At 61.5% G+C, this 25,004-nt stretch overlaps 2 protein-coding genes across 2 annotated transcripts; one reads left to right on the top strand and one right to left on the bottom strand.

Annotated features, from left to right (window-relative positions):
- Positions 1-7,534: 7,534 nt before the first annotated feature.
- On the bottom strand, positions 7,535-14,562 carry LOC144277301 (uncharacterized). The gene is made up of 4 exons (XM_077838019.1): positions 14,353-14,562; positions 12,647-12,748; positions 8,250-8,375; positions 7,535-8,072 (listed from the first exon to the last, which is right to left on the bottom strand). Exons 1-4 carry the CDS (start codon positions 14,506-14,508, stop codon positions 7,932-7,934), a joined length of 525 nt encoding a protein of 174 aa, XP_077694145.1. The 5' UTR covers positions 14,509-14,562; the 3' UTR covers positions 7,535-7,931.
- A 458-nt stretch (positions 14,563-15,020) lies between these two features.
- On the top strand, positions 15,021-24,615 carry CHKB (choline kinase beta). The gene is made up of 11 exons (XM_077838007.1): positions 15,021-15,202; positions 16,900-17,008; positions 18,157-18,270; positions 18,647-18,780; positions 19,283-19,387; positions 19,801-19,859; positions 20,212-20,299; positions 20,619-20,727; positions 21,974-22,080; positions 22,415-22,496; positions 23,321-24,615. Exons 1-11 carry the CDS (start codon positions 15,021-15,023, stop codon positions 23,375-23,377), a joined length of 1,146 nt encoding a protein of 381 aa, XP_077694133.1. The 3' UTR covers positions 23,378-24,615.
- The last annotated feature ends 389 nt before the right edge of the window (positions 24,616-25,004 follow it).

Here is a 25,004-nt window from a genome sequence, read left to right as displayed (position 1 = left end):
GAGGAACCCCTGGATATTGAACCCGGCCCCTGGAGCTGCCGACTCCACCTGGCAGGAGCACAGGTGCCGGCTTCCTCCTTTCTGCGGGGTGCTCAGCCCCCGCCCCAGCCCCCGCTCCCCCCAGCAGGAACAGCTGATTGCAGCAGGCAGGAGGTGCTGGGTGGGGGGGGCTGCTGGTGGGTGCTAAGCACCCGCTAATTTTTTTCGGGTGGTGCTCCAGGCTGGAGCACCCACGGAGCGAGGCTCAGGACACCTTCTGCCTGTAACCAGACCCCTGATCCGAGGGGGGCAGGGGAACGGCCCTCACGGGCTCAGGCAAAACTTCCCTGCAGCCTGGTGCTGTGCGGGAGGGAGCCAGTTCCCAGCCCGCCCTCGCCGGGGAGCAGAGGCCGAATGAGCCCTGTGGCGGTGAGACCCGGCTGGGCGTGCCCAGGGGCGAAGGAAGAAGCAGCTGGCACAGAGATGCCTGGTCAGAGGATGGCCACGGCCAGGTGGGGTCTATCACCCAATCAACCCCAAATCACAGCCCAGCAGGGGAGGGGCTGAGAGAGGGCTGGGTCCTAGGGCTGAGGGCAGCAGGGTAACGCCAAGAGGGGAGACGGGCACCTGGCATATGCACAGCCCTGGGGACACAACTCCAGAGGGGGTCTGACCACGTGGGGGAGCCACTTCAGCCTGGCCTCCCCAGCTCCTGGGCACCAGAGCCCTGGAGGTAGGGCTGGGTCAAGACCAAATGCTCTAGGGGTCACTCCCTGCCCTCTCCTAGGATCAGGACACCCCAGCTGCAGCCGTGACAGCTGACACATGGAGGCAGGTGGGTCTCTGCCTCCCTCACTCCCTGGCAGACGAGGGGGAGGGGCAGTGGCAGGACCCCAGCCTGGTCTCAAGCCCAAAGGTTTTGGGGTGGCAAAAGGGCCCAGGGTCACATGAAAACTCCCCCTGTGCCCCCTGCAAGTGCCAGCGACCAGCCTGGACATGACGCTGCCCTGAACTGGGTCTTGGAATATTTTGAGTTAATGGTGATGGTGCTGTAAGATCTGGGGCATGCCTGGGAGGACAGCTGCCCAGGGGAGGGGAAAGATGCTGCCGAATCTTGGGCTAACGTTGGTCAGTTCCAGCTTCCCCAGCTCACTGGTTAAAATCACCCTGCTCAGTTCGTTCTCAAAGCAGGAAGAAATGTGACAAAAAGGGACTTTTGTATGATATTTTTATAACCCCCATGCGTGCCTCAGTTTCCCTGATATTTGGCCTGGCTACCCAGGAGGGGGTTAGGGGTGTGGAAAGAACAGTTAGCTCTCAGGGCAGGCTATGAGACACGGGTGTGAATGCCGCTGGGCTGTCTGACCCTGAATGGGTCATTAAAACGCGCTGGCCAAGCCCCACCCCATTTCAGGGCAGAATCCAAGGGGACAATGGTAAATCCAATTGCCAGGACATGGACACCTGGCGACCCAGAGGGAGGTGGATTTCCCTGAAGCTGATCACAATCCCCCTGCTGGAGGACACGGGGCTGGGGAGGTGTGAGGTAGGGATAACAGGTGGCTGCTGGAAGGATTCGGGTGCTGACCTGGGAACTGACCAAGTTGCTTGGAGGGAGACAGACAGACCTTGAATGCTGGGGCTATGAGAAGGGGTGATGCTTTAACCTTCAGTTCTCTGCGCTACCCTAAGGGCTTCCTGTGCAGGATAAACCGGCCTGTTCTGACAGCGCTGGGGGAGCATCCCTGCACATGTTGGGCGAGGTGCATTAATCCCTGCAGAGTGGGCACGTCTTTCCCAGGGGTCTGTCTCAGCTGGTGTCCAGGCTGAATCTCCACTCTGGCACTTCGAGTGCAGAAGGTCGGGGCCTGCAAGGATTCTAAAAATTAATACTGGCCACTCCCGGCTTGTATTAAACTCTGAAGGTTCCAGCTTTTCTCTGACCTTGGCTTGGTAAACGCTGCCACCACCCAAATGCAAAAAACCCAAAACCCCTTGGACCCAGGAAGGCGCACTTGGGAATTCCTCCCTCTGGGAGACCCTCAAGCCCTTTCACGCCCCCACTCCGGGGAAGAGCTGAGAAAGAAAACAAAGGAAATCAGCTGTGGCCACCAGCTAATCTAACAACCTGCACACACCTCTGAGGACACCAAAAATCCAAATCCTGTCCTTAAAAAAGGTAAATTTTATTAAAAACAAAAAGGAAAAAATCCATCTGGAACTTAGACTTTTGCTAGATTTTAAAAGAGCAATTCCAAAAATCAAGCACCCAAACTAGCGTCCTTGGGGGTTCAGCTGAAAGGTTACAAGCAAACAAAAGCCTCAGGGGTTGGCACAGAGGAGATGCACAAGCCAAAATAAGAAATAAACCTGATAGTGTCTAACTAAACAGTCCTGATCCAAATTATTCCTTCCAGGTATGGAAAATACTTTTTCATACCTGGTTCAAACCGTACACAGCATTGCTGCCTAGCCTGGCTGCTCCATCCCTGCAGCCCAGAGGGCCACAGACCAAGAGAAAGTTTCTTTCCCCATTTTAAAAAGTTCCAGCCTTCCCATTGGCTCTTTTGGTCAGGTGCCCACTTTTTTTTCTTCACCTGGTGGACTTTTTAACCCTTTACAGGTAAAGCAAGCACAGAACAGCAACCAAGAGGATTTTACAGCAGAACTGACTGGCTGGGTGTCCATCAAAGGAAGCTACTCCCCCCATTTATTTATCACAGCTGGATTTCCTGACCGGAGCTCATGGGGTGAAGCAGGAGGCCACATGGCTCACCCTGGAGGAAGTGAGACCCTTGCGGGTCTGGCCAACTGAAGGGTTCCTCCTGGAGATTGGTCTAAGGCTGGGAGCATAGCACCTCCCATTGGGATGAGATTTGGGGTCTGTTGGTTAAGAGAACCCGTCATGGCCACCCTCGTGCCTGGCCTCTCTGTTACCAGCACCAGCCTCCCAGATGCTTTCCCCTTCTCTGGGGCTTTCCTCACCCCCGGGCAGGCCAAAGCTGCCTGGCCGTCGGCCTGCCCTGCCTGTGTCCCCACCACGCTCAGCTGGGGGCTCAGCTCGGCCTCTGCCCTGCCCAGGCTCCACCAGCTGTCCTGAGCTTAGCCGCCTTTCCTGGCTGCTGCAGGCAAGGGGGGAAAGCCCCTCCACCCTGCCAGCTCGGCTCAAGCCTTGACTCTTACAGGTAAGGGAGAGAGACTGAGTTTTGTCTCAGGGGATACAGTCATTCCTGAGGAGGATGTTAAATGTGAGGTCATGGGGATACTCTGACTACCAGCCACCCTGATCCCTCCTGTGTCTGCCCAGGAAGCTGAGCCGTGGGCTGGATTTGGAGCCTTGACCCAGCCCTTGATGGGGTTCTACCACCCCAGGTTTGACAAGGGGTCTCTCTGTCCCTGAATCTCTTCACCCCCGAATGTCTCCCCAGTAACCTCCACCTTCCGTTTCCCCTGGGGGTCAGATGCGTCTGAGTCCAGGAGAGTACAGCGGGACACGCGCACACCCACTTATGCCCTGTTTTCCCGCAGGTCCATGAGATCCCTCACCGAGTTTCTACTGGGGACAGCTGCTACCCCCACTTTGGGTTTACTCAAAGTCTCACTTCTGGGGTGCCTCTGCTGGTTCCTAGTCCCCAGTATTGGCTCTGTCCAGCTGGCTGCACGCATCTGTAGCTCTGGGACTGAGTAAGGGGTGAGAGACAATGGAGCTGGTCTGCCGGGTCAGTGTGGTGCAAATCACAGGTCTTCTCAAAGGCAGTGAGGTGGGCATCATTGTCCACCCCCCCTTAAACTGGGGCAGCAATTTAGTATCAAGGCTCCCCGCAGAACTGGCTTCCTGTGGTCTCCCCCCACTTCTCCCTTGATTCTCCATCTCCAGGTCATGATGGCAACTTTCCCTGGCTTTCCTGTTGTTCCTACTCATGTTGTCACTGCTCCTGATGGACAGCTCCATCCCTTTCAAGGTCTGCTAGCCTCTGTCGCTCCTGCACTTGCACCTCCAACTTCCACTGCTTCAAATCTGTCAATGGGGAACCAGGCGGGGAGACACTTTATTGTACGGGGAACTGAGTCATGAGAACACCTGGCTATTGCCATGACTGCTGCCTCTGTCATCCCGGGACCCTCTGGGGAACCCCGCCTGGGTCTGGATCCTGGTTCTCGGTCTGATCATCCTTCTCCAGCTACACAATCAGCTGCACCTTGTTTAATCCTCTCACTCTGCACAGCTCTGGGGTACTCTTGTTACGGGGGTGGTTATGTGCCATTTTGTCGCTGTTTCCTTTGACTGACATTGTTTTTATTGCTGCAAGTCACTTACTGGTGCATGCAATATCCCACCTCTCCCACCAATGGTCCCGGAGCCACAGGATCTGAGCTATATCCCAGCTTTTAAATGCTCCTAGGTTTGTACATTCCCAAGCCAGAAGGGGCTGTTTTGATTATCTAATCTGGCCTCCTGTGTAACACAGGCCAGAGAACTGCCCCACAATAATTCCTGGAGCAAAGCCTTTAGAAAAACATCCAAGTGTGATCTAAAAATTGTCAGTGATGGAGAATCCACCCAAACCCTTGGTCATTTATTCCCATGGTTAATGATTCTCCTTGTTAAATATTGATGTCTTATTTCCAGTCTGCGCCAGAAGCTGACGCCCCCTCAGTTAATGCTCTGTCCTTGAGGGCTTGGTTGTTGGAGCTGGTAACCAGCCTAGTTCCTCTGTGTCACAGAGTCCCCGGGTGATGCTCTGTAACGGCTCCCCATGAAGCCCGTCAGGACTCTGGGGCAGTCGCCTTTCTGTGAGCAGCCTGTCTGGAGGACACACAGCTCACACGGCTTCCACCTTCCTGGGTCTGACCTCGGAGCATTCAGCATCCTCTGCCCCTCCGTGCGCTTCCCACAGCGACTCCACTCAGGCGGGGTACTGGGGAAGCCAGAGGGTCCTGCCCCCCAACTCCGCAGGCAGACGTGACTCTCAGCCAGCCAGTAAAACTGAAGGTTTATTAGATGACAGGAACATGGTCTAACATAGAGCTTGTAGGTGCAGAGAACAGGACCCCTCAGCTGGGTCCATTTTGGGGGGCAGTGAGCCAGACAACCCCGTCTGCCCTTCACTCCTCGTCCCCAGCCAGCCCCAAACTGAAAACTCTCTCCAGCCCCTCCTCCTCTGGGCTTTGTCCCTTTCCCGGGCCAGGAGGTCACCGGATTCCTTTGTTCTCCAACCCTTCAGCTCTCACCTTGCAGGGGGGAAGGGCCCAGGCCATCAGTGGCCAGGAAACAGGGTGTTGGCCATTCTCTGTGTCCAGACCCCTGCCCACACCTGCCCTCTAGGGCTCTGCAATGATCATAGACCCTTATCCCACCACCTAGATACTTAAGAACTGCACAGGGGAAACTGAGGCACCCCCACACTATTCAGAGGAAACATTAAGAACAGTCCCACTTCGTCACACTCTGGCCTCCTTTCCCGCCCCAGCCCTGGGAGCACTCGGGGCCACCGGCCCAGCCCAGAGCAGACACAATGATGCACTCACCTGCTGATCCATTTTGCCAACTGCAGCCTTTTAAGAGAAGTGCTTTGTTCCCAGGGACGGAGCCAAGACAGAGGGGAAGCGCATTACGCTGGTGCAGCCACCTCCCTCCTCACGGGGTCGCAGAGCCTAGGGAACCAGCCCGAGCCCGAACATCTACACTGCAGTTTACACCCCCGGCAGCTTGAGCCCTGCAAGCCAAGTCCACTGACATGGGCCACCAACAATGTAGACGTACCCCGAGAGCCCAGCCAGGAGTGGGGGACGCCGGCTCGGAGAGGGGGCTGGAGCCGGCTCCCAGGGAGCCCTGGGTCAGGTTGGCTCAAGGCTCCTTTTGCACCATGAATAATCCAAGCTGTGTCAATCTGAGGCTGCACCGTCTGGGCTGGGCTCCAAACCTAGTGCCTGGAATGGGGCAAAGCCTGCGGGCTGCAGACAGCTGGGAGGGGTCTGTGCTCTGCACAAGGGGGTTGCCCTGCACTGGAGGGAGGAGGGGAGCTGTGACCTGTCCCCAGCGTCAGCACCACAAGGGGCTCCCTGGTGAAGCATCTTAGGGGTCATGCTCCAGCCTCAGCCAGCGGGGAATTCCCCTTGCGCAGACTCCAGCGGGGCGGAGGCTCTGCTTGGTGGGACTGCGCCGTGCCCAGGCGTGCCCTGCCCCTGCAGGCGGTGAACGCTGCCTCCCCCGGGCCGGCACTTGTTCCGCACGGGATGGAGCGGTGCCACTCTGCTCCCGGGGTCTTTTGCCTGGACAGCTGCAGCTCAGCCGCTCTCACCCTGCCCCTTCCTCCCGCACAGTCGGCCTGCCCCAGCCCTCGTCTGCCGGGACAGGCCGAGCCCTCGTTCCGTGACTCGCCCACTTGGTTCTCAGCCAGGCGTCTGCGCCCCAGTCCCTCCCCGCTCTGCACGTGGCTGGCTGGCGGGCTGCAGGGCAGGGCCTGGGAGCGTCGCGCAGGGTCAGAGGCCCACACTGAGCCCCCTGGCACTGTTCGGTGCGACTGACGAGCCAGCCTGTCTCCCGGCACCCATAGGAGTCGACAGGCAGCTGTGCATCCACCCTGAGGGAACTGAAAGGTGGCACCCCCCAAGTTGGGCCTGGTCTCCCAGGATGCTCAACGCCAAGCTACGACATCCTGGCAAGCCCCGGATGCTAGCAGGCCCCGGTGCCACCCAGCTGGGCTCTGTTAGCAGGCACGGGCCCTGGAGAATAAAGCCACTGCAGCCACCCCATCCTCCACCCACGGGACACACCAGGCTAGCTGCTGGTGTGTATTCACCTCCCCACCCCCCGCCAGCCCATGGCTGCTCTCCTGGCAGCCCCTTCCCTGTGCTCCTCCCCCTGTCTGCGGGCAGCCTGGCTCCAGAGGGGCCCGGCTGGGGTTCGCAGGCCCTTGGGGAACAGGGTCTGGCTGAATTCAACCATTCATGGATGCAAAGGCCAGAACAGAACCCGAGGACCGGAAGGGCCCTTGATAGATGATCTAGGCCAGTCCCCTGCACCCCCAGCGAGGCCGGTGCTCTGCTGGATGAGGCCTGGTCTCACCCTCATGGGCAGATGGGGCCCTGTGCCCAGCGCTAGCCCTTGCCAGAGCACGGCATGGGGGCAAGGCATCTTGCTCCTTGTGCCTCCAGCTCCTCTCCCCTGCAGTGACCCAGCCCCACTCCCCCTTCCCTACCCCTCTCCTGCAGCTGCTGTCACCTGTGAGGCTTTGGGGGCAACCTGGGGACTCTACTCCCTGCCCGCTCTGCATGCAGCCCCCCATGGACTCAATGGCTGAGGAAGGGCCCTGGACGCAGAGCGGAGGGTCCCCCTCAGGGGCCTGAGAATGTATATGCTGGTTTGTACTTTACAGACTCTCTTGGATCCAGACTCCCTCTGCCAGGGTCCTTTTTGAGTGAGGCAGGGTGGACACTTGCTCGAGGCCACAAAGGGAGGCGGGGCAGGCACAGAACCCAGGTGTCCTGGCTCCTACCCCAGCAGCCACCAGGCTCCCCACTGGTTATTTCAGCTCAAGCAAGAAGACAGATCTGTTGTACCAGGGTGGTTTATTAAGGACAGGGAGCCCCTCCTCAGGCCCCTTGTCCCAGGTAAGGTGGACATGGGGTCCACCTTGCTGAAGGAGACGGCCCCCATAACACCACCTCACTCAGACAGGCTGAGCAGGGGAGGGGAGTCCCCTCTAACCCAGCTGCAGGGGTGGGGAAGAGCAGTATCTGTGGTCCGGCCACAAGAACGAGCAGAGGGAGATGAGGGCAGAGGACTCTTGCTTCACCCCTCGGAGGCCGCATTCTTTCCCAGTCTGGGGGCGGAAGGTTTACCTCCCTGTGCCCCAGGGGCAGGAATCCCCATCAGGTTGCATGTAGCTGATGAGTGGGGTATAGGCTAGGAAGTGGGGGGCAAAGACGATGAGCAGGGGCGCAGGTTCCTAGGTGGGACTCCCTCCTGCTAGGAGAAGGTCTAGGTAGGCCCCAGCGACCAGATCCTCCTCCTGGACTCCCAGCTCCTCCATCAGCCTCCGGGCCACCCGCTCGCCGTCCTCAGGGCTCTGCTGCTCACTCAGCACCACCTGCAGAGGGCACACAGGGCTCGGGTCAGAGCAGGGTGGCAGGGAAAGCCCCTGGAGGGAGAGTAGCACTCCACCCCAGAGACAGCTGCATTCCGATAGCAGGCGAGGTGACCCCTTCACAGCCTGTGGGGTGAAATGCAGGATCCAGTGCCTGGCCTGGCCCTCACTGTCGCTCACCTCCAGCTCCAGGAAATCACCCAGCCCTTCTACACGGTCCAAGTGCACACGGGTCTGTCCCACCATGTAGAGACGACGCTCCTTCTTCACCACGCCCTGCACTCCAAGCGCCTCTGACAACACAGCCTGCAGAGACATCAGGGCCGGGACAGCTCAGCCAGCTGCCCCCTCCCCCCAGTTCTCTCTCCCCCGGTCCATGAACTGATGTCCCTATGACACTGCCTGGGGCCACCACGGGCTCAGCACGAAGGGACTGGGCCCTGGCCATCCCTCCGACCTGCCTGGGTCCCAGCCTCACCTACCAGGGAGCGTTGGACTCATCTGTTGGTCCAAGGGGCCATGGCCAGGGCCCTCGGGGTTTTCCCTGCAGCACTGTGATTCCAGGCAGGGCTGGCAGGAATCCATCTCCTCTGTGATCTGGAGCATCCCAGCAGAGGTGCGGCAGCTCTTACCACGGGGGTTGGCTGCGTGGACGGGGGCAGACAGAGTTATGGGGAGGGACTCTTACCACCAGACCCAATGGTCCAGTGGGAGGGTCTGTCCAGCACCATGCCTGCAAAGGGAAATGGTGTCCCACTGATCTACTACAATTCTCCGGACATCTCAGTGAAGTGGGGGGCGAAGCAGCACCGGCTGACATAACTGGGTTAGATTCCCAAAAGCCTTTGACAAGATCCCTCCAAAGAGGCTCATTATGTGGTGGGAAGCAAAGCTACTGTCACGGATCAGAACTGGCCCAGAGAGAGAGAAACAAAGAGCAGTGTGAAACAGGTCATTTTCATCCCGTCAGAAGATGGGAAGAGGGGCCTCACGGGTCTGTACTAGGTCCCATGTTTATTTATTACCAATCTGGAAAGGGAGTGAGCAGTGAGGTGGCAAAGTTTGCAGAGGACACAACATTCGGGACCAGAGAGGACTGTGAAAAACCAAACCCAAGCAAGCCAGGGAAAGGGCAACACTGTGGTTGACGAAATTCAGGGTCAGTAAGTGCAAAGTAATGCACATTGGAGGGGAAATTTAAACTACTCACATACCTTACAGGAATCTAATTCAACTGTACCAGCTCAAGAAAGGGGCCTAAGCATCAGTGTAGACAGTTCAATAGAGACCTCTGCTCAATCTGTGGTCAAAAAAGCACACAAGCTGTGGGGATGCACTTGGCATGGGATGGAAAGGGAGACGGAGTTCAGTCTGGTGCCTGCCTATAAATCAGGAGTGCAGCCTCATCTGGATACTGCATGCAGGACACGTCTGCCCAGATGACACAGAAAGGACCACAGCGATCTTCTAGTGTGAGCTCCTGTACAACACAGGCCATGGAACTTCCCCACATAATTCCTGTTTGAACTAGAGCAGATCTGTTAGAAAACATCCAATCACACAATGCAGGGCTGGAAAGGACCTCGAGAGGCCATCTTGTCCAGCCCCCCGCACCAAGGCAAGACCGAGTGACCCTAGAGCCCCCTGACAGGGGTTTGTTCAGCTTGTTCTTAAAACCCTCCAGTGACAGGGATTCCACAGCCTCCCTTGGGAGCCTGTTCCAGAGCTTCACTGCCCTGAGAGTCAGAGAGTTTCTGCTAATATCTGACCTAACTCTCCCTTGCTGCACATTAAGCCCATTGCTGCTTGTCCTGCCTTCCGCAGATATGGAGACAATTGATCATTGTTCTCTTTATACCAGCACTTGACATTTTTGTAGGCTGTCCTCAGGTCCCCTCTCAGTCTCTTTTCTCAGGACTAAACGTCCCCAGTTTGACCTTTCCCCATGGCTCAGGTTCTCTAAACCTTTCATCATTTCTGTTGCTCTCCTCTGGACTCTCTCCTGTTGGTCCCCATCTTTCCTAAAGTGCGGGGCCCAGCCCTGGACACCGTATCCAGCTGAGGCTTCCCCAGTGCCAAGCAGAGCGGGACAGTTACCTCCTGTGACTGACGTACCACCCTCCTGTTAATATGGCCCCGGGTGATATTATCCCTCTGCGCAACCGTATCACATTGTTGACTTGTATTCAACCTGCGATCCACTTGAACCCCCAGCTCCTGGGCAGCAGTGCTCACACCTACCCAACATTCCCCATTTTGTGGCTGAACATTTGACTTTTCCTTCCTGAGAGTAGTGCTTTGCACTTGTCTTTACTGAATTTCATCCTGGTAATTTCAGACCAGTTCTCCAACTTTTCAAGGTCATTTTGAATTCTAATCCAGCCCTCCAAAATGTTAGCAACCTCTGCCAGGTTGATGTCATCCCCAAATTTTATGAGCATCCTTTCCATCTTATTATTCAAGTCATTTATGAAGATATTGAATAGTACTGAACCCAGAATAGATAATCTCGATTTAAAAACTGCCAGTGATGGAGAATCCACTACCACCTTTGGTAAATTGTTCCAATGGTTAATGACCCTCACTGTTAAAAAGCTATGCCTCATTCCCAGTCTTTGTCTAGCTTCAACTTCTAGCCACTCAATCATGTCAGAGCTTTTTCTTCTAGACTGAACAGCCCATGAGCCCCACGTATGTAATTTACAGACTGTGATCAAGTTACCCCTTAACCTTCTCTTTATTACGATAAACACCTGTCAGGAATCGGGGCCTGCATCAGCTCCGATCTCCAGGCAACCGAATGAGCACAGCTGGCCTGATGGGCAGGAAGCGTCAGCAGACTAGCTCTCTAGCCCAGCAGCAGTTCAGTGACTGCTCAAAGATTCGCCCATGACTGTGATAGCCCCTATGATTGCTGGTTCACAGCACTGCCTCACTCCCGGTAACCTGTCTCTGAACCTGGGCTCTGACATCTGACCCCCGACTCTGGCTCTAATCATCAGGCCTCACTGGCCATATCCAGGTCTCTGAGTCTATCACTCTAAGGCAGGTTTTCTAATCCTTTAATCATTCTCGTGGCTCTTCTCTGAACCCTCTCCAATGATCAACATCCTTCTTGAAGTGTGGGCACCAGAACAGGATTCCAGCAGCGGTTGCACCAGTGCCAAATATAGAGGTAAAATAACCGCTCTGCTCCTGCTTGAGATTCCCCTGGTTATGCACCCCAGAATCCCACTAGCTCTTCTGGATCCTGCGTTGCACTGGGACCCCATGTTGAGCAGATTATCCACCACGATCCTAAATCCCTGCTTCCCAGGACAGAGTCCCCCATCCTGTAAGCGTGGCCTGCGTTGTTTGTCCGAGATGTACACGCTTACATTTAGCTGTATTAAAATGCATACTGCTTGCTTGTGCCCAGTTTACCAAGCAATCCAGACTGATTTCAGTGACCTGTCCTCTTCATTATTGATCACCCCCCAATTTTTGTGTCATCTGCAATCTCTATCAGCGATGATTTTATGTTTTCTTCCAGGTCACTGATAAAAATGTTAAATAGCATAAGGCCAACAACCGATCCCTGCAGGACCCCACCAGAAACAGTCCCACCCAATGAGCCCTCATTTACAATTACACATTGAGACCTGTCAGCCAGTTTTTAATCCATTTCATGTTACTGGGCATTGCAGAACTAGAGGGGTTCACAGAAGAGAGACAAGGATGATCAAGGACTTCAACAAACTCTCACATGAAGCAAGACTGAACAGATTGGGATTGTTACCTGGGAGAAGGGACATGGTTAAAAAAAAAAAAAGGTCTCGAGAAGGGAGATTGTGAGTTTCCGTTCTCTGTCTCAGCACAAGAACAAGGGGTTGAGCACTGAAACTGGAAGATGGCAAATTCAAAATGGATAAAAAGAAATACTTTTCCTGCCACACAAATACAACACATGTAACTAGATTGTGGAACTCACGGCCACTGGAAGTTGGTGAGGCCAAGAGCTTCGCAAAAGTCAAAGAAGGATTGGACACAGATACGGGTAACAAGACTGTCCACTTAAAATAGTTAATGCCACAAACAATTCCGGATCGGACACTGAACATCCTATTTCAGGGCTTTAGTCAAACTAATGATTAGAGAGCAGGGTTAGATTTAATGTGAGAGCAAATTATCCCACATCTGCTACTGCAAGGTTCTTAGCCCTAGACTACATTTCAACAGTTCACATAGGTACGGCACTCTCACCCGAGTACCACAGCTAGGCTAACAGCTAAATCGACGGAAGAATTCTTCCATCGACTTAGTTGCTGTCACTTGGAGAGGTGGCTGACAGCAGGGGACTAACCCTTCCGTCACTCTAGTCTGCGTCTGTGTGTGGCTGTGGTCATGCTGCTGTAGTGTTCCTAGTGTAGACATGGCCTTACTCCTTCCTTTGTGGGGTCTGGCACTGGCCACTGTTAGAAACAAACACTGGACCAGAGAAGCCTGGGGGCTTCTCCAGCCTGCTCAGACCGATGTTCCTGGGAGAAGGGCTGTGTGCACCTGTGTGCAGACGATCTCAGGCGGGGAAACGCTCTTACCACCAGGCCTGCAGGGTCGGCTGTGGGGGAGATGGAGTAATGAGAAAGTTTGGGACCTTCAGAGTCAGGACGCTCATAAAATATCAGCTGCCCCTGGCCATCCTGAAAAGGAAACGGAGAAGGGCGTCAGCGCAGGAGGTGGCTGCTTGGTTCCCCGGCTGGCAGGCCAACAACCCACAAACTCGAGCGAGTTCAGGAGAGGCCCAGAAACGCTCTGGGGACGGAGGGAGCGACTAAGGAAGAGACGAAAGGCAGATCTGTCTGTTTGGCTCAGACATGCTGGTGGGGACCTAAGAACACCCTTGCAGTTATACAAGGGCGTGAGCCCCATCGAGCGAGCTCCAGGCCGTGTAACCAGGGGAATCGGCAGGGTAAGGCCAGAGAGTCGAGTCTGTAGGAAATGGATCTACATTAGGAGAGGTTTGCTAGTAAGTTCCTGGTTGTACAGGTGTAGCGCCCTTGGCAAACCCCGCTCCTAGTGCGGCCCAGCATACACCGGCACACGAGCGCCGCCCGCTTCCAGCCGCAAAACGAGCTAGGGAGAGAGAAGGCCCTTGATGCCAGGATAACTACAGCAGGGCTTGGGCCGATACAAAGACGCCTTCACCTCCCCGGGGCATTACATCAAGTGTGCAGCACCCAGCCAGCCCCACACTCCGCACACCCCACAGAACACGACAGCAGGGACCGGGGATGCATGGGAAAGGAGCTGCCAACCCCCTGGGATGGGACAGCAGGGGCCGGGAGAGGCCGTCCTCCCCGGCCACCCTGCGGGATGCGCCGAGCAGAACCCGCAGCCTGCAGAGCCAGCCCCGGGGCTGGGGATTGGGATGCAGGAGGGGACAGGCTCAGGGCTGGGGGACAGGCTCTGGGAGGGAGTTGGGGGGCAGGAGGGGACAGGCTCAGGGCTAGGGGTGGGGCTCTGGGAGGGAGTTGGGGGGCAGGAGGGGGCAGGCTCAGGGCTGGGGCTCTGGGAGTTTGGGGGCAGGAGGGCGCAGGCTGGGGGTGGGGCTCTGGGAAGGAGTTGGGGGGCAGGAGGGGGCAGGGCTGGGAGTCGGGCTCTGGGAGGGAGATTGGGGGCAGGTTCAGGCCTGGGGCTCTGAGAGGGAGTTGAGGGCAGGAGGGAGGTGGGGGTCAGGCTCTGGGAGGGAGTTGGGGGGCAGGAAGGGGCAGGCTGGGGCTCTGGGAGGGAGTTGGGGGGCAGGAAGGGGCAGGGCTGGGGTGGGCCTCTGGGAGGGAGTTGGGGGGCAAGGTCACAGCTGGGGTGGGGCTCTGGGAGGGAGTGGGGGGCAGGAAGGGGCAGGCTGGGGCTCTGGGAGGGAGTTGGGGGGCAGGAGGGGGCAGGGCTGGGGTGGGCCTCTGGGAGGCAGTTGGGGGGCAGGAGGGAGGTGCGGATCGGGCTCTGGAAGGGAGTTGGGGGGCAGGAGGGGGCAGGCTGGGGTGGGGCTCTGGGAGGCAGTTGGGGGGCAGGAGGGAGGTGGGGATCGGGCTCTGGGAGGGAGTTGAGGGCAGGAGGGAGGTGGGGGTCGGGCTCTGGGAGGGAGTTGGGGGGCAGGAGGGGGGGCACGTCTCTGGGGCCCCTTGGGGGAGGGCGGGGGCTCCACGCGCTGCCGGGTCCCGCCGCGGCCGGCCAATGGGAGCTGCGGAGGCGGCGCGCGGGCGCGCGCTGACCGGACGCGCTGACCGTTACCCCCCCCGGCTCGCACCCCGCAGTCGCGCAGCTTGAGGCGGCCGCGCGGCGCGCGCAGGAAGGTGTCGGTCTGGGTGAGCGCGCGGCCCGCGCCCCCGCTGAGCCGCTCGGCGACGCGCTCCGCGCGCGCCAGGTCCCGCGCGCGCGCCTTGAGCTCCACGTTCCGCGGCATCCTGCGGCGCCTCGCCCCTCCCGCGGCGCACTGGCCGCGCTGCCCTGGCCACGGGACTCTCGGTCCTGATTGGCTGTCACTGGGGCAAAGGCTCCGCGGCGATTGGCTGATTCAGGCTTCCCCTTCCGGGCTGGTCTCGCCAATCACAACGGTGAGTCCGCAAGCCTCGCTGACACCAGACCAATCGCGCTGCCAGCGGCGCCGCGAGGACAGGGCGCTGATTGGCGGAACGTGCGACCCGTGAAGGCGGCAGGCGGCGCGACGATTGGCGGAGGCCGGCGGGGGCGGGCGGCGATTGGCGGAGGCGGAGCCGGGCCGGCGGCGATTGGCGGAGGCCGGCGGGGGCGGGCGGCGATTGGCGGAGGCGGAGCCGGGCCGGCGGCGATTGGCGGAGGCCGGCGGGGGCGGGCGGCGATTGGCGGAGGCGGAGCCGGGCCGGCGGCGATTGGCGGAGGCCGGCGGGGGCGGGCGGCGATTGGCGGAGCCGGGCCGGCGGCGAGCTGGAGCTGGCGATGGAGGCGGCGGCCCCCGGCGCGCGCTGCCCGGGCGATGGCGAGTGCGCGGGGCCCGGCCCCCCCCGCGGCCCCGCCGTGCCCGGCCACACCCGGCTCCGCGCCTTCCTGTGGTGCCGCGAGTTCCTGGCCGGCGCCTGGAAGCTGCTCGAGCCCGAGGAGCTCGGCATCAGCCCGGTCAGGTACCGGGGCGGGGCGGGGTCCGGTCCGGGAGCCGGACCGGGCGGGCGGGGCCTGGGCCTGGGCTGGGCGGGGCCGGGAGCCGGACCGGGCGGGTGGGGGCGGGGCCTGGGTTGGGCGGGGCCGGGAGCCAGACCGGGCGGGGCCTGGGTTGGGCGGGGCCGGGAGCCGGACCGGGCGGGGTGGCGGGTGGGGGGCTGGCCTGGGGGGTGGTGCTTGGAAGCGGGGTCCGGGGTGCGTCCGAGGCAGGTATCAGCCGGGTAACGGGTCTCCGAGCCAGCACTGCCGGGTAGTCATTAGGGTCCAGAGTTAACGCTGCTCTCCGAGCTCCGGGGCGGGCGGGGGCCGGTTAGGGCTGGGCTGGGGGGCGCGGGAGCCGGACCGGGCGGGGTGGCTGGTGGGGGGCTGGCCTGGAGGGGTGGGGCTGGGGGGGGTGGAGTGCAGGGAACGGGGTGCTTGGAAGCGGGGTCCGGGGTGTGTCCGAGGCAGGGATCAGCCGGGTAACGGGTCTCCGAGCCAGCACTGCCGGGTAGTCATTAGGGTCCAGAGTTAACACCGCTTTCCAAGCTCCGGGGCGGGCGGGGGCAGACCCTGGGTCGCGCTGGCAGGTGGGGCGACAGGCCTGCAGCGTTTCTAGTGACCGTGCAGCGTCTGGAGCCTGGTTGTGGGGCGAGGGGCCCACCTCTCGGGTGGGCTGTTGCTGCAGCGCCCCCAGGAAAGCTGCCTTGGCGCAGACCCCTAATGTGGATGTGCTTCACCCCCATAAAACCTGGCTTGTCATCGCCCCGGGGCTCCACTGGCGAGGGGGGAACTCACGGGCCACACGGGCCGTGTCCTTAGCTGGGCCTGGGGGTGCCTCTGCCGGGCGGAGACCTGTGCAGGGCACCCTCCCGCTCGCGGCCCTGGCTGGGTGCGGGGCAGCCGGAGCTGAGCGTCTCCGAGCGCCCGCCTGCGAGCTTTGCCCCCGCTCGATGCCCGAGTCCCTGCTGCCAGCCCAGCCCAGCCACACGGCTCGGAGGGGCGTGAAGGTCCCAGTGCAGCTCCTGCTACCCCCCCACACCCCGGCTCCGCAGCCGTGCCCAGGCCGCGAGAGCCCTGCCCGGTCAGAGGCCAGCCTGATGCTGCTTCCTCTGCCTCCCCGCCTCGCAGGGGCTCCTCTCTCGCATGCCCGGGGCTCCTGGATCATCCCCTGAACGTGCCCTCGGGCCTGGTCTGGCATAGCACGCGCAGCTAGGCTTTGGGAAGCAGACCCGTGCCTGCCGCCCGGGGTGAGGCTGGTACAAGCCGGAGAGGAATGGAAGGGGGGTACTCCCTGTCCCCTCGCTCTGGGGCAGGCCCAGGGCCATGCTGGAGTTCCCAGCAGGGTCCTGTCCCGGGCACGGCCGCGGTCCTGTGGGGGCCTGTGCCCAGGTCTCTCCCCATGCAGGCGTAGGAGCCTAGGGCTCTGGGGCACACGCAGCCGGCCCCTCGGCCAGGGCGTGCTCAGGGGTGCTGGAGGGGCCCGGTTCACGCCCACGGCAGGATCTGGGCAGGAGCTCGCTTGTGTGGGCTGAGGCTGAACTGGCCATGGAGGGATCCGCAAACCTTCCGGGCTGTGCCCCGTCTCCTGGCCTGCCCAGTGCTGCACCCCAGCGCCTGGGCTGCGTCCCAGTGCACCGGGCCCCGTGGCCTCTCATCTGGGCTCTGCTTCCCTTTGCAGTGGGGGGCTCAGTAACCTGCTGTACAAATGCAGCCTCCCGGACCACATCCTGAGTGTGGGCGATGAGCCCCGGCAGGTGCTGCTGCGCGTCTACGGGGCCATTCTGCAGGTGAGGCTCCCCCGCCTGGCAGCAGGGCACAGGGGTGGGGGCAACCAGGGACCCACCGAACGGCTTCCTGCGCTGCATGCGATGGCCTGGCTGGGGTCAGTGTGTGGGTGAACTGGCCCCACCCCACCTGGCAGCCACGCACTGGGCCAGCTGTGCCCCCTGTCACCGGCCAGCTGTCGGGGTTATGCAGGCCTCTGCAGGGAGCGTAATCGACCGCCCCGCGGTGAGGGCCCAGGTCAGCCCTGCCCCCTCCCAGCTGTGCCAGTGCCCCGCAGCCCCCTGCCCCCCAGCTCTGCCAGTGCCCCATAGTCCCCACCTGCAGCCCCCTGCTATCCCAGCTCCGCCCCCCAGCTCTGCCAGTGACCCACAGTCCCCACTCATAGCTCCCTGCTATCCCAGCCCTGCCCCCCAGCTCTAACAGCGCCCGTAGTCGTCCCCCCCACGGCCCCCTGCCCCCAGCTCTGCCAGTGACCCACAGTCCCCACTCATAGCCCCCTGCTATCCCAGCCCTGCCCCCCAGCTCTACCAGTGCCCGTAGTCCCCACCTGCAGCCCCCTGCTCTCCCAGCCCGCAGCCCCCTGCTTACCCAGCCCTGCCCCCAGCTCTGCCAGTACCCCAAAGTCCCCCCCCCCCGCAGCCCCCTGCTATCCCAGCCCTGCCCCCGCTCTGCCAGTACCCTGGAGTCCCCACCCGCAGCCCCCTGCTCTCCCAGCCCTGCAGCACCCTCCGGGCTAGAGAAATGGCTCTGTCCAGCTTGCTGCTGCTGGGTGCTGACTCTGGGGAGCTTTTTGCACAGGACAGCGAAGGGTTCAAGGCTGAGGGGGTTAATGCCATCCTCCCTTCTCTGGTGGGCTTCTCAGACCCTCGAGGGGCCCCTCCCATGGGTGGTGGGGGTTCCTTTGTGAGGTTCCCCATGACTGTGCACTGGGGTGGGCTGTGGATTGTGGGTTTGCTGCCTCCCCACCCTGGCATCAAGCAGCATCTTGGGGTCACTCCCCCACATATTGTGCAGGGTTGGGGGGATCCCAGCGTTACTGCCCCACACCCTGCACAATCTGAGGGGGAGGGGCACTCAGGGTCATGGCCCTTTCCCCGACTGCACAGATTTGGGGGTGGCTGCCCCTCACCCATGCCTTCTGTCTCTGCAGGGCGTGGACTCGCTGGTTCTGGAGAGCGTGATGTTTGCCATCCTGGCAGAGCGGGCACTGGGGCCGCGGCTCTACGGGGTCTTTCCCCAGGGGCGGCTGGAGCAGTACATTCCGGTACGGGCCTCGCTGGGTGGCCTACCCTCTACCCTTCCCCCATGCAGGATGCCTGGCCCCCAACGGGCTGGCCAGAGTACCTCCCTGCCTGAATTCAAGGGCTGGTGGGGCCCAAGTGGTTCTTCCTCCGTGGCCCCAGATGGCTGCTGCGCATGGCAGGTGCCTGGCGGTGCCCCGGCTCTGTGCCCCTCCTGGCCAGCTTGCTCCTTTGTGCTGTCGCTTGGCTCAGACCTGTGGGCTCCCGGGGGCGCTGAGAGGGCTCTGTCCCTCCCCCGGCGCTGGAGGCCCCGTGCCAGGCCAAGCGAGCCCCGGGGTCCCTGCCGCCCCCGTCCCATTCCCTGGAGGCAGGTGTCTCATGCCTGCCGCGTGTCCCCAGAGCCGGCGTCTGTGCACAGAGGACCTGCAGGACCCCGACATCTCCAGGGAGATAGCGATGAAGATGTCCCGCTTCCACGGCATGGTGATGCCCTTCAACAAGGAGCCCAAGTGGCTGTTTGGGACCATGGAACGGTAACACCTGCCCTTGCACTGCTCTGGGCTACTCTGGCCTGCGGGCTGCAGGGGGGCAGCACCAGCTGTGTCCCCCTGGGGGGGACCCTTCCCCTGCAGGAATGGGGGCCTGGATTGTGCCTGGGAAGGAGTCACCTCCCATCACTTCGCAGCAATAGTTCTGAGGGGAGTGCACCCCCACCCCGATGCAGTGCTGCAGGGTCTCTGCCCATAGGTGTCCTCTGCCATGGGGCCAGGAGGGAGAATAATGGGCCCTGTCTTGCTGTGAGTGGAGGGGTCCCTCCCCATCTCACTGCTGGGGTGGGGGACTGAGTGACGGGGTGTCTCCCCATCTCACTGCTCCCAGGGGAGGCAAGTTGGGGGGGGGGTCTCATGGAGGAGGGGAGTGAGTGTTGGGGGAATTCCCATCTCACTGCTCCTGGGGGTGGGGGGTCTCCCTTGCTCCCAGGGGAGGAGGACTGGGGGCCTTGCCCTGCGGAGGTGACAGGACCCTGCGCTCTAGGTACCTGAAGCAGATTGCCGAGCTCACCTTCCCTCAGGAAGCCCAGCGGAAGTTGTTCAACCAGCTCAAAGCCTATAACCTGCAGAAGGAAATGGGGAGCCTCAGGTGAGCGCAGGGCCCGAGGGGCCGCCATAGACACGTGGGGGGCGGGGAGGACGAACTGCCATAGAGGCTGGGCAGAAAGGTGCCCCCCCGCAGCGCCGCAGGGGTGTCCCTCGCTGCTGGTTCCTGCTAGCTCTGCACTGCAACAGGCCCATGCGCTCACCCCCCGTCTCCCATCCTGCTCTGGCTACCCCGCGGTCAGCTCCGGCTCCCCTCCCTGTGTCCGTGGTCAGCTCCGGTTTTCCTACCCAGAGGTGGGCGGGTCTCTGCCCGGCACCGCGAGTGGCAGAAGCTAGAAGCGTCAGAGCCTGCTCTCCTTGGGGCTCCCTCTCGCAGTGCACCCTGCTGGAGAGGCCTGGGGGAGTGGGAACGATGAAGCAGGCTGTCTACTGATGTCTCTCTCCCCTGAATTCCAGGGAGCTGCTGGAGTCCACGCCCTCCCCTGTGGTCTTCTGCCACAATGATGTGCAGGAAGGTGAGTGGCAGGGGGTGAAATGCCCCCATTGTCTGTTGGCGGTCGCCATTGCCAGCCAGAATAGCCCAGCCTTGGGCCCGCTGGGGCCTGAGCCACCACTACAGTGGGGCTCCCCTCCCCACAGCCTCTCTGGGGTTAGGTCGGGGGGGACCTCGCTGGCCTGAGCGCAGCTTGTCCCGGGGAGCAGCCTGAGCCCTGCCTGGGGGCCAGTCCTGCTTCGGCTCCAGGGCAGGGCTACATGGGACCTGAGGGGCTCCCCCAGCTCCGACTCCTCCACCCTGCCTGTGTTGCTTCCCCCAGCCCCTGCAGGCTCCCCAAGGCAGCTGCTCTCACCTGTCCTGCCCCTTTCCAGGGAACATCCTGCTGCTGGCTGGGCGCGAGTCACACCCCAGCGACAAGCTGATGCTGATTGACTTTGAATACAGCAGCTACAACTACAGGTGGGTGATGGGAGGTGGGGTCGGCCGTGGGGAGCAGAGCTAATGGGGGGCAGGGTGGGTGTGGTGCCGAGCTGTAAGCTGGTGTGTATAGGACATCCACTGCCCAGCCCGGTGCTCTCCCTGGGCTGTGCGACCCACGCGGGGCTGTCAGGCCGGCTCTGAGGACGGCTGTCCAGCCTGGTGCTCTCCCTGGGCCATGCGACCCATGCGGGGCTGTCGGGGCAGCTCTGCTGCGGATGCCCGGTGGGGTGAGGTCGGGGCCGCGAGGAGGCTGGAACCCTGTGAGCATGGAAGCTCCTAACCCCCCCTCTCCCTGCAGGGGCTTTGACATTGGCAATCACTTCTGTGAGTGGGTGTACGACTACACCCATGACACGTGGCCCTTCTACCAGGCCTCCATGGAGAACTACCCCACGCGTCAGCAGCAGGTAACGGCCGCCTGGCTGGGGGAGCCCCTGGGGAGGCCGGAGGGCAGGCGGGCAGTGAGTCCAATCCTTGCCAGGCTGCTGCCCTGTGGGGTGAGGTGCTTGCGCTCTGGTTGGTGGGGCTGTAGCTGTTGGGATTGTTGCTGGGTGTTGGGCCCCTTTCTGAGCCCCCTGCCCCGGGGAGCTCCCCTACTCCTCATGGGGGAATTCTGTGCCAAAAACTTAAAAATTCTGTGCAGAATATTTTAAAATTCTGCAAAATTCTGCGTATTTTGTTTGTCGAAGTAACATAGTATAATCACGCCAGTTTCAGTTAATTTGGTAATTGATTTCAGAATACCTGTCAGCAATTGTCTGTAACAGTGCAGACAACAAAAAACCTTCAGGAAATGTTTCTTGACAAATAGATCCTCACTAGGCATGTTAATACAGACCTTTGAGTAATTCATTTCTACTGTAATACAGAACCGGATTCCCACCCCCCTCAGAAGCAGTGCAAAGGCTGGGGAGAGACGGGGAACGGAGGAGCTGAGGGAGAAGGCAGGAGCCTGGGAATGAACCTGGAGGGTTGGTGGGTGTGGCTGGGAGAAGTATGGAACAGGGTTGTTTTTTTGTTTTTTTTTTGGGGCGGGGGGGCGAGATTGTTAGTAAGTTGGGGAGCCTCCCCCATGCAGGCCCTGGCTGACCCCTAGCCTCTTCCATTCAGCCAGGAACATCTGCCCCCATCCCCTTGTGGCCCTGTACTCCACTCCCATTCAGCCCCTGGGTCAGTGCTGTCACCGCACTAGCTCCTGTGCCCCCACCCTAGTCTGTCCCCTCCACTAGCCCTTCTGAATCTATGTGGCCGCCCGCAGCCCTGTGTGCCCCGTGCTGTCCCCCTCCCAATATCCCATGCCTCCTCGCCTGGCCCCATGGGCAGGGCGCTGTGAGGAATGCAGCCTCTTCACCTCCCTCTCTGTAGCGGGCTGCTCCGGCCCTGGCTCAGCTGCCCTCTCTTCTGGGTCCACAACAGTTTCTGGTGCATAAAAGGGGTAACTGCAGCACCTCCCCAGCAGAATTTATAATTCTGTGGGGAGGAAAAAAAAAATCTGTGGGGGACATGAATTCTGTGCATGCGCAGTGGTGCAGAATTCCCCCAGGAGCACCCAACTCACTCTGGGCCTCGCCCAGATGGGCAGGGAGGCAGAGCCTTGGTTTCCCCATCCTGCGTTTGGGGCCTGAGGCTGAGACTTGCTCGCCTTGCCTGCAGTTGCACTTTATCCGGCACTACCTGTGGGAGGATTCGGTGCGGCGCGGGGACACCACGCAAGAGGAGCAGGCCCGCATCGAGGAGGAGATGCTCACCGAGATCAGCCGGTGAGTGAATGACGGGGGGCGGCAAGGGGAGACCCCCACCCCTGTTTCCCCCACAGAGAGCGGGTGTAGGGGGCTGGCACGGGGGGACCCCCACCCTGCTGCCCTCCCCAAGGACAGATCTTCTCTTTAAAGAGCCCTTCAGCGCAGTCAGGCTCTGTTGCAGGCTCCTTCTCCCAGCCTTGCTGCCCAGCCTGGGGGTGCCTGAGGGGCTCTGAAAGGGGAGCCAGGTGCCCTGGGGGCTGGGGAGGCTGTGCAGGCTTGGGGTGGAATCTGGGACATGGCACAGTTGGGGGTCTCTCCCAGCGTCTCCCCAACGGCTGCTCTCTCCCCTCAGGTTTGCTCTGGCCTCTCACTTCTTTTGGGGCCTCTGGTCCATCCTGCAGGCGAAGATCTCCACCATTGAGTTCGGCTACCTGGTGAGCACAGGGCACGGGCGACCCTGCCCCTTGGCTCCCACAGGGCACTGCCCAGGGCTGCCTGCTGAGACAGGGCACAGGTCAGGGGGCCCAGCCTGGCAGCCTGGATTCAGCGTCCTGAGGGGCGTCTGTCCTAAACCGTCCCTTTGCAGAGGACGGGAGGGACCTGCCCAGCTGAGCACTGTGGGTACCTGCTGCCTCCCTGTGCCCAGCCCTCAGTGCGACTGCACATGGGGTCCTTATGTTCTGGCTCTGCCCCCATGGCTGGGGGTCTGTGTGGGGTGACTGGGTTCCCCTGCCCCCACAGCTGGGGGGCTCCGCAGGATGTGAAGTTACTGGGCTCCCCTGCCCCCATGGCTGGGGGGCTCTGTGGGGATCCCTGTTCTGGCCCTGCCCCCACGTCTGGGGGGCTCCATGGGATGATTGGTCTCCCCTGTCCCCACGGCTGGGGGGCTCTGAGGGGTGTGAAGTTACTGGGCTCCCCTGCCCCCATGGCTGGGGGGCTCTGAGGGGATCCCTGTTCTGGCCCTGCCCCCACGTCTGGGGGGCTCCATGGGATGACTGGTCTCCCCTGTCCCCACGGCTGGGGGGCTCTGAGAGGATCCCTGTTCTGGCCCTGCCCCCACGTCTGGGGGGCTCCATGGGATGACTGGTCTCCCCTGTCCCCACGGCTGGGGGGCTCTGAGGGGATCCCTGTTCTGGCCTTGCCCCCACGTCTGGGGGGCTCCATGGGATGATTGGTCTCCCCTGTCCCCACGGCTGGGGGGCTCTGAGGGGATCCCTGTTCTTGCTCTGCACCAGCCTGATGCTGTCTCCCTGCCCAGGATTACGCGCGGTGCCGTTTCGAGGCCTACTTCCAGCAGAAGGCGCAGTGCCTGTGACCAGCCCGGCTCTGCCTGCCCCGCGCTCGCCTGCCTCTTGCCTCAGGACCCCGGCCTCCCCGTGCTGCAGACATGTGGGGCCTGGCTGGAGCAGCGGAGTGGCCCCTCCCCGGCCAAGGGACAGCAGCTGGCAAGGACCCCAAGGGACCAACGCCCCCAGACCAGCCTCCCTTGCCCCCCGGGTGGGGGCGGGGGGGATGCCCTGGCTGGCCAGTGAGCAGCGGTGGGTGCTGGGGGTCTGGCTCACTCCAGGGCAGGGATCTCCTTGCAGGGTGTTTGGGGGCAAGGCTGGGCTGTCGGGGCAGGGAAACGGTTAATGTTCCGGTTTGGGGAGTGAAGGCATGGGCTGCCCTCCCCCAGTGTGTGTTAGGATCCCCACCCTCTCCAGGGTGGGTTGTGTGGGGCCGGCTCCCCCTGTACCGCCTCTCCGCACTGCCCATTGTCAGATGGTTCTGTGTGGCCATGGGGGTCCCACTGAGCAGGGCGGCTGCAGCCTCGGTCCCCTCCCTGGGGCAGGAGGGGCTCAGCTCCCCTGGGTTCCCTTCGAGTGCACTGGGGGCTGCGCTGGGCATGTGCAGGGGTCTCTGCTCTGGGAGATGGGGCCTGGGAGCTGAATGTGCTACACGGGCATTTGCCTCTGCCCCACGGTTCTGTCCTTGCGTCTCTGCCTCCCCTGGCCTGGGGCGCTACCCAGCTCTGCTGCCCCACCCTTCTGCCCCAGTGCCCTTCCTGCACCCCATACACCCGCTTCCTGCAGGTGTGGGGGGCCTGGGGCTCTGGCCTGCCGATGTAACCTGGGCTCCGCGAGCGTGGGCTGCATGGGGGAGACCTGGATGCTCTGCCCCTGCCCCCGGCAGAGCCCCTCCTGCTGGCCCCTTTTCTGGAGAAGCAGGGGGAGTTTGTAGGTGTGTGGCCAGCCCGGGATGCTGCCCCCGCAGGCAGTGCTGGCCTATCTCCAGCGCCGCTCACGGGATGAAGGTGGCAGCTGCTGGCAATGGGGGATGGGCTCTAGCAGGGTCCCCTGCTCCGGCTGGGGGAGTTGGTGGGGGCCACCTCCTGCAGCCCTGCCCCAAAGCGCCTCCCTGCCTGGGCCCTGTGACCGGGGCTCTGCACTCGCTTTCTCTGCCAGCCCCCAGCATCTGCTGCCCCCTCGGAGCCGAGCCCCCGGGCGGGGCCCTCCACTGCCTAGCAAGAGACTGTGAACTCTGCACTCAGACCAATAAATGCCTGGCACTGTCTGCCTGTGTGTGTGTGTCTGTCCCTCCTCCTGCCCTGGGCACTCAGCGTCTCTGCCTGGGTCTGGCTGGCTGGCTGCAGAGCTGCGAGGGTCCCCAGGGCAGTGGGCACCGAGGCCTTGGCCTGGTTGAGGTGATGTGATCTGTGCTCCGTGGGGGGGCACGGACGCTGGCAGGGGGAGGGGAGGCTGGTGCCATCAGGCCCTTAGCATGCTTGGGAGAGGCGCAGCCCCGCCCTAATGCCCCGGCCCCGGTGGGGGCAGCGCCCTGGCCCTGGCAGTGTGGAAGGGGGGAGCGCGTTTGGAGGCGTCGCGGCCCCCGTCAGCCACGGGGCTCTGCTGCTGGGCCTCCTGGCCGTGCTGGGCCTCCCCGGCTACCCGCTGGAGCGGCGT

This window comes from Eretmochelys imbricata, chromosome 1, assembly GCF_965152235.1.
Source record: "Eretmochelys imbricata isolate rEreImb1 chromosome 1, rEreImb1.hap1, whole genome shotgun sequence".
In the NCBI taxonomy this organism is placed as follows: domain Eukaryota; kingdom Metazoa; phylum Chordata; order Testudines; family Cheloniidae; genus Eretmochelys; species Eretmochelys imbricata.
The sequence above is the reverse complement of the archived record's forward strand: the minus strand, read 5'-3'. Positions and strand labels throughout refer to the sequence as shown.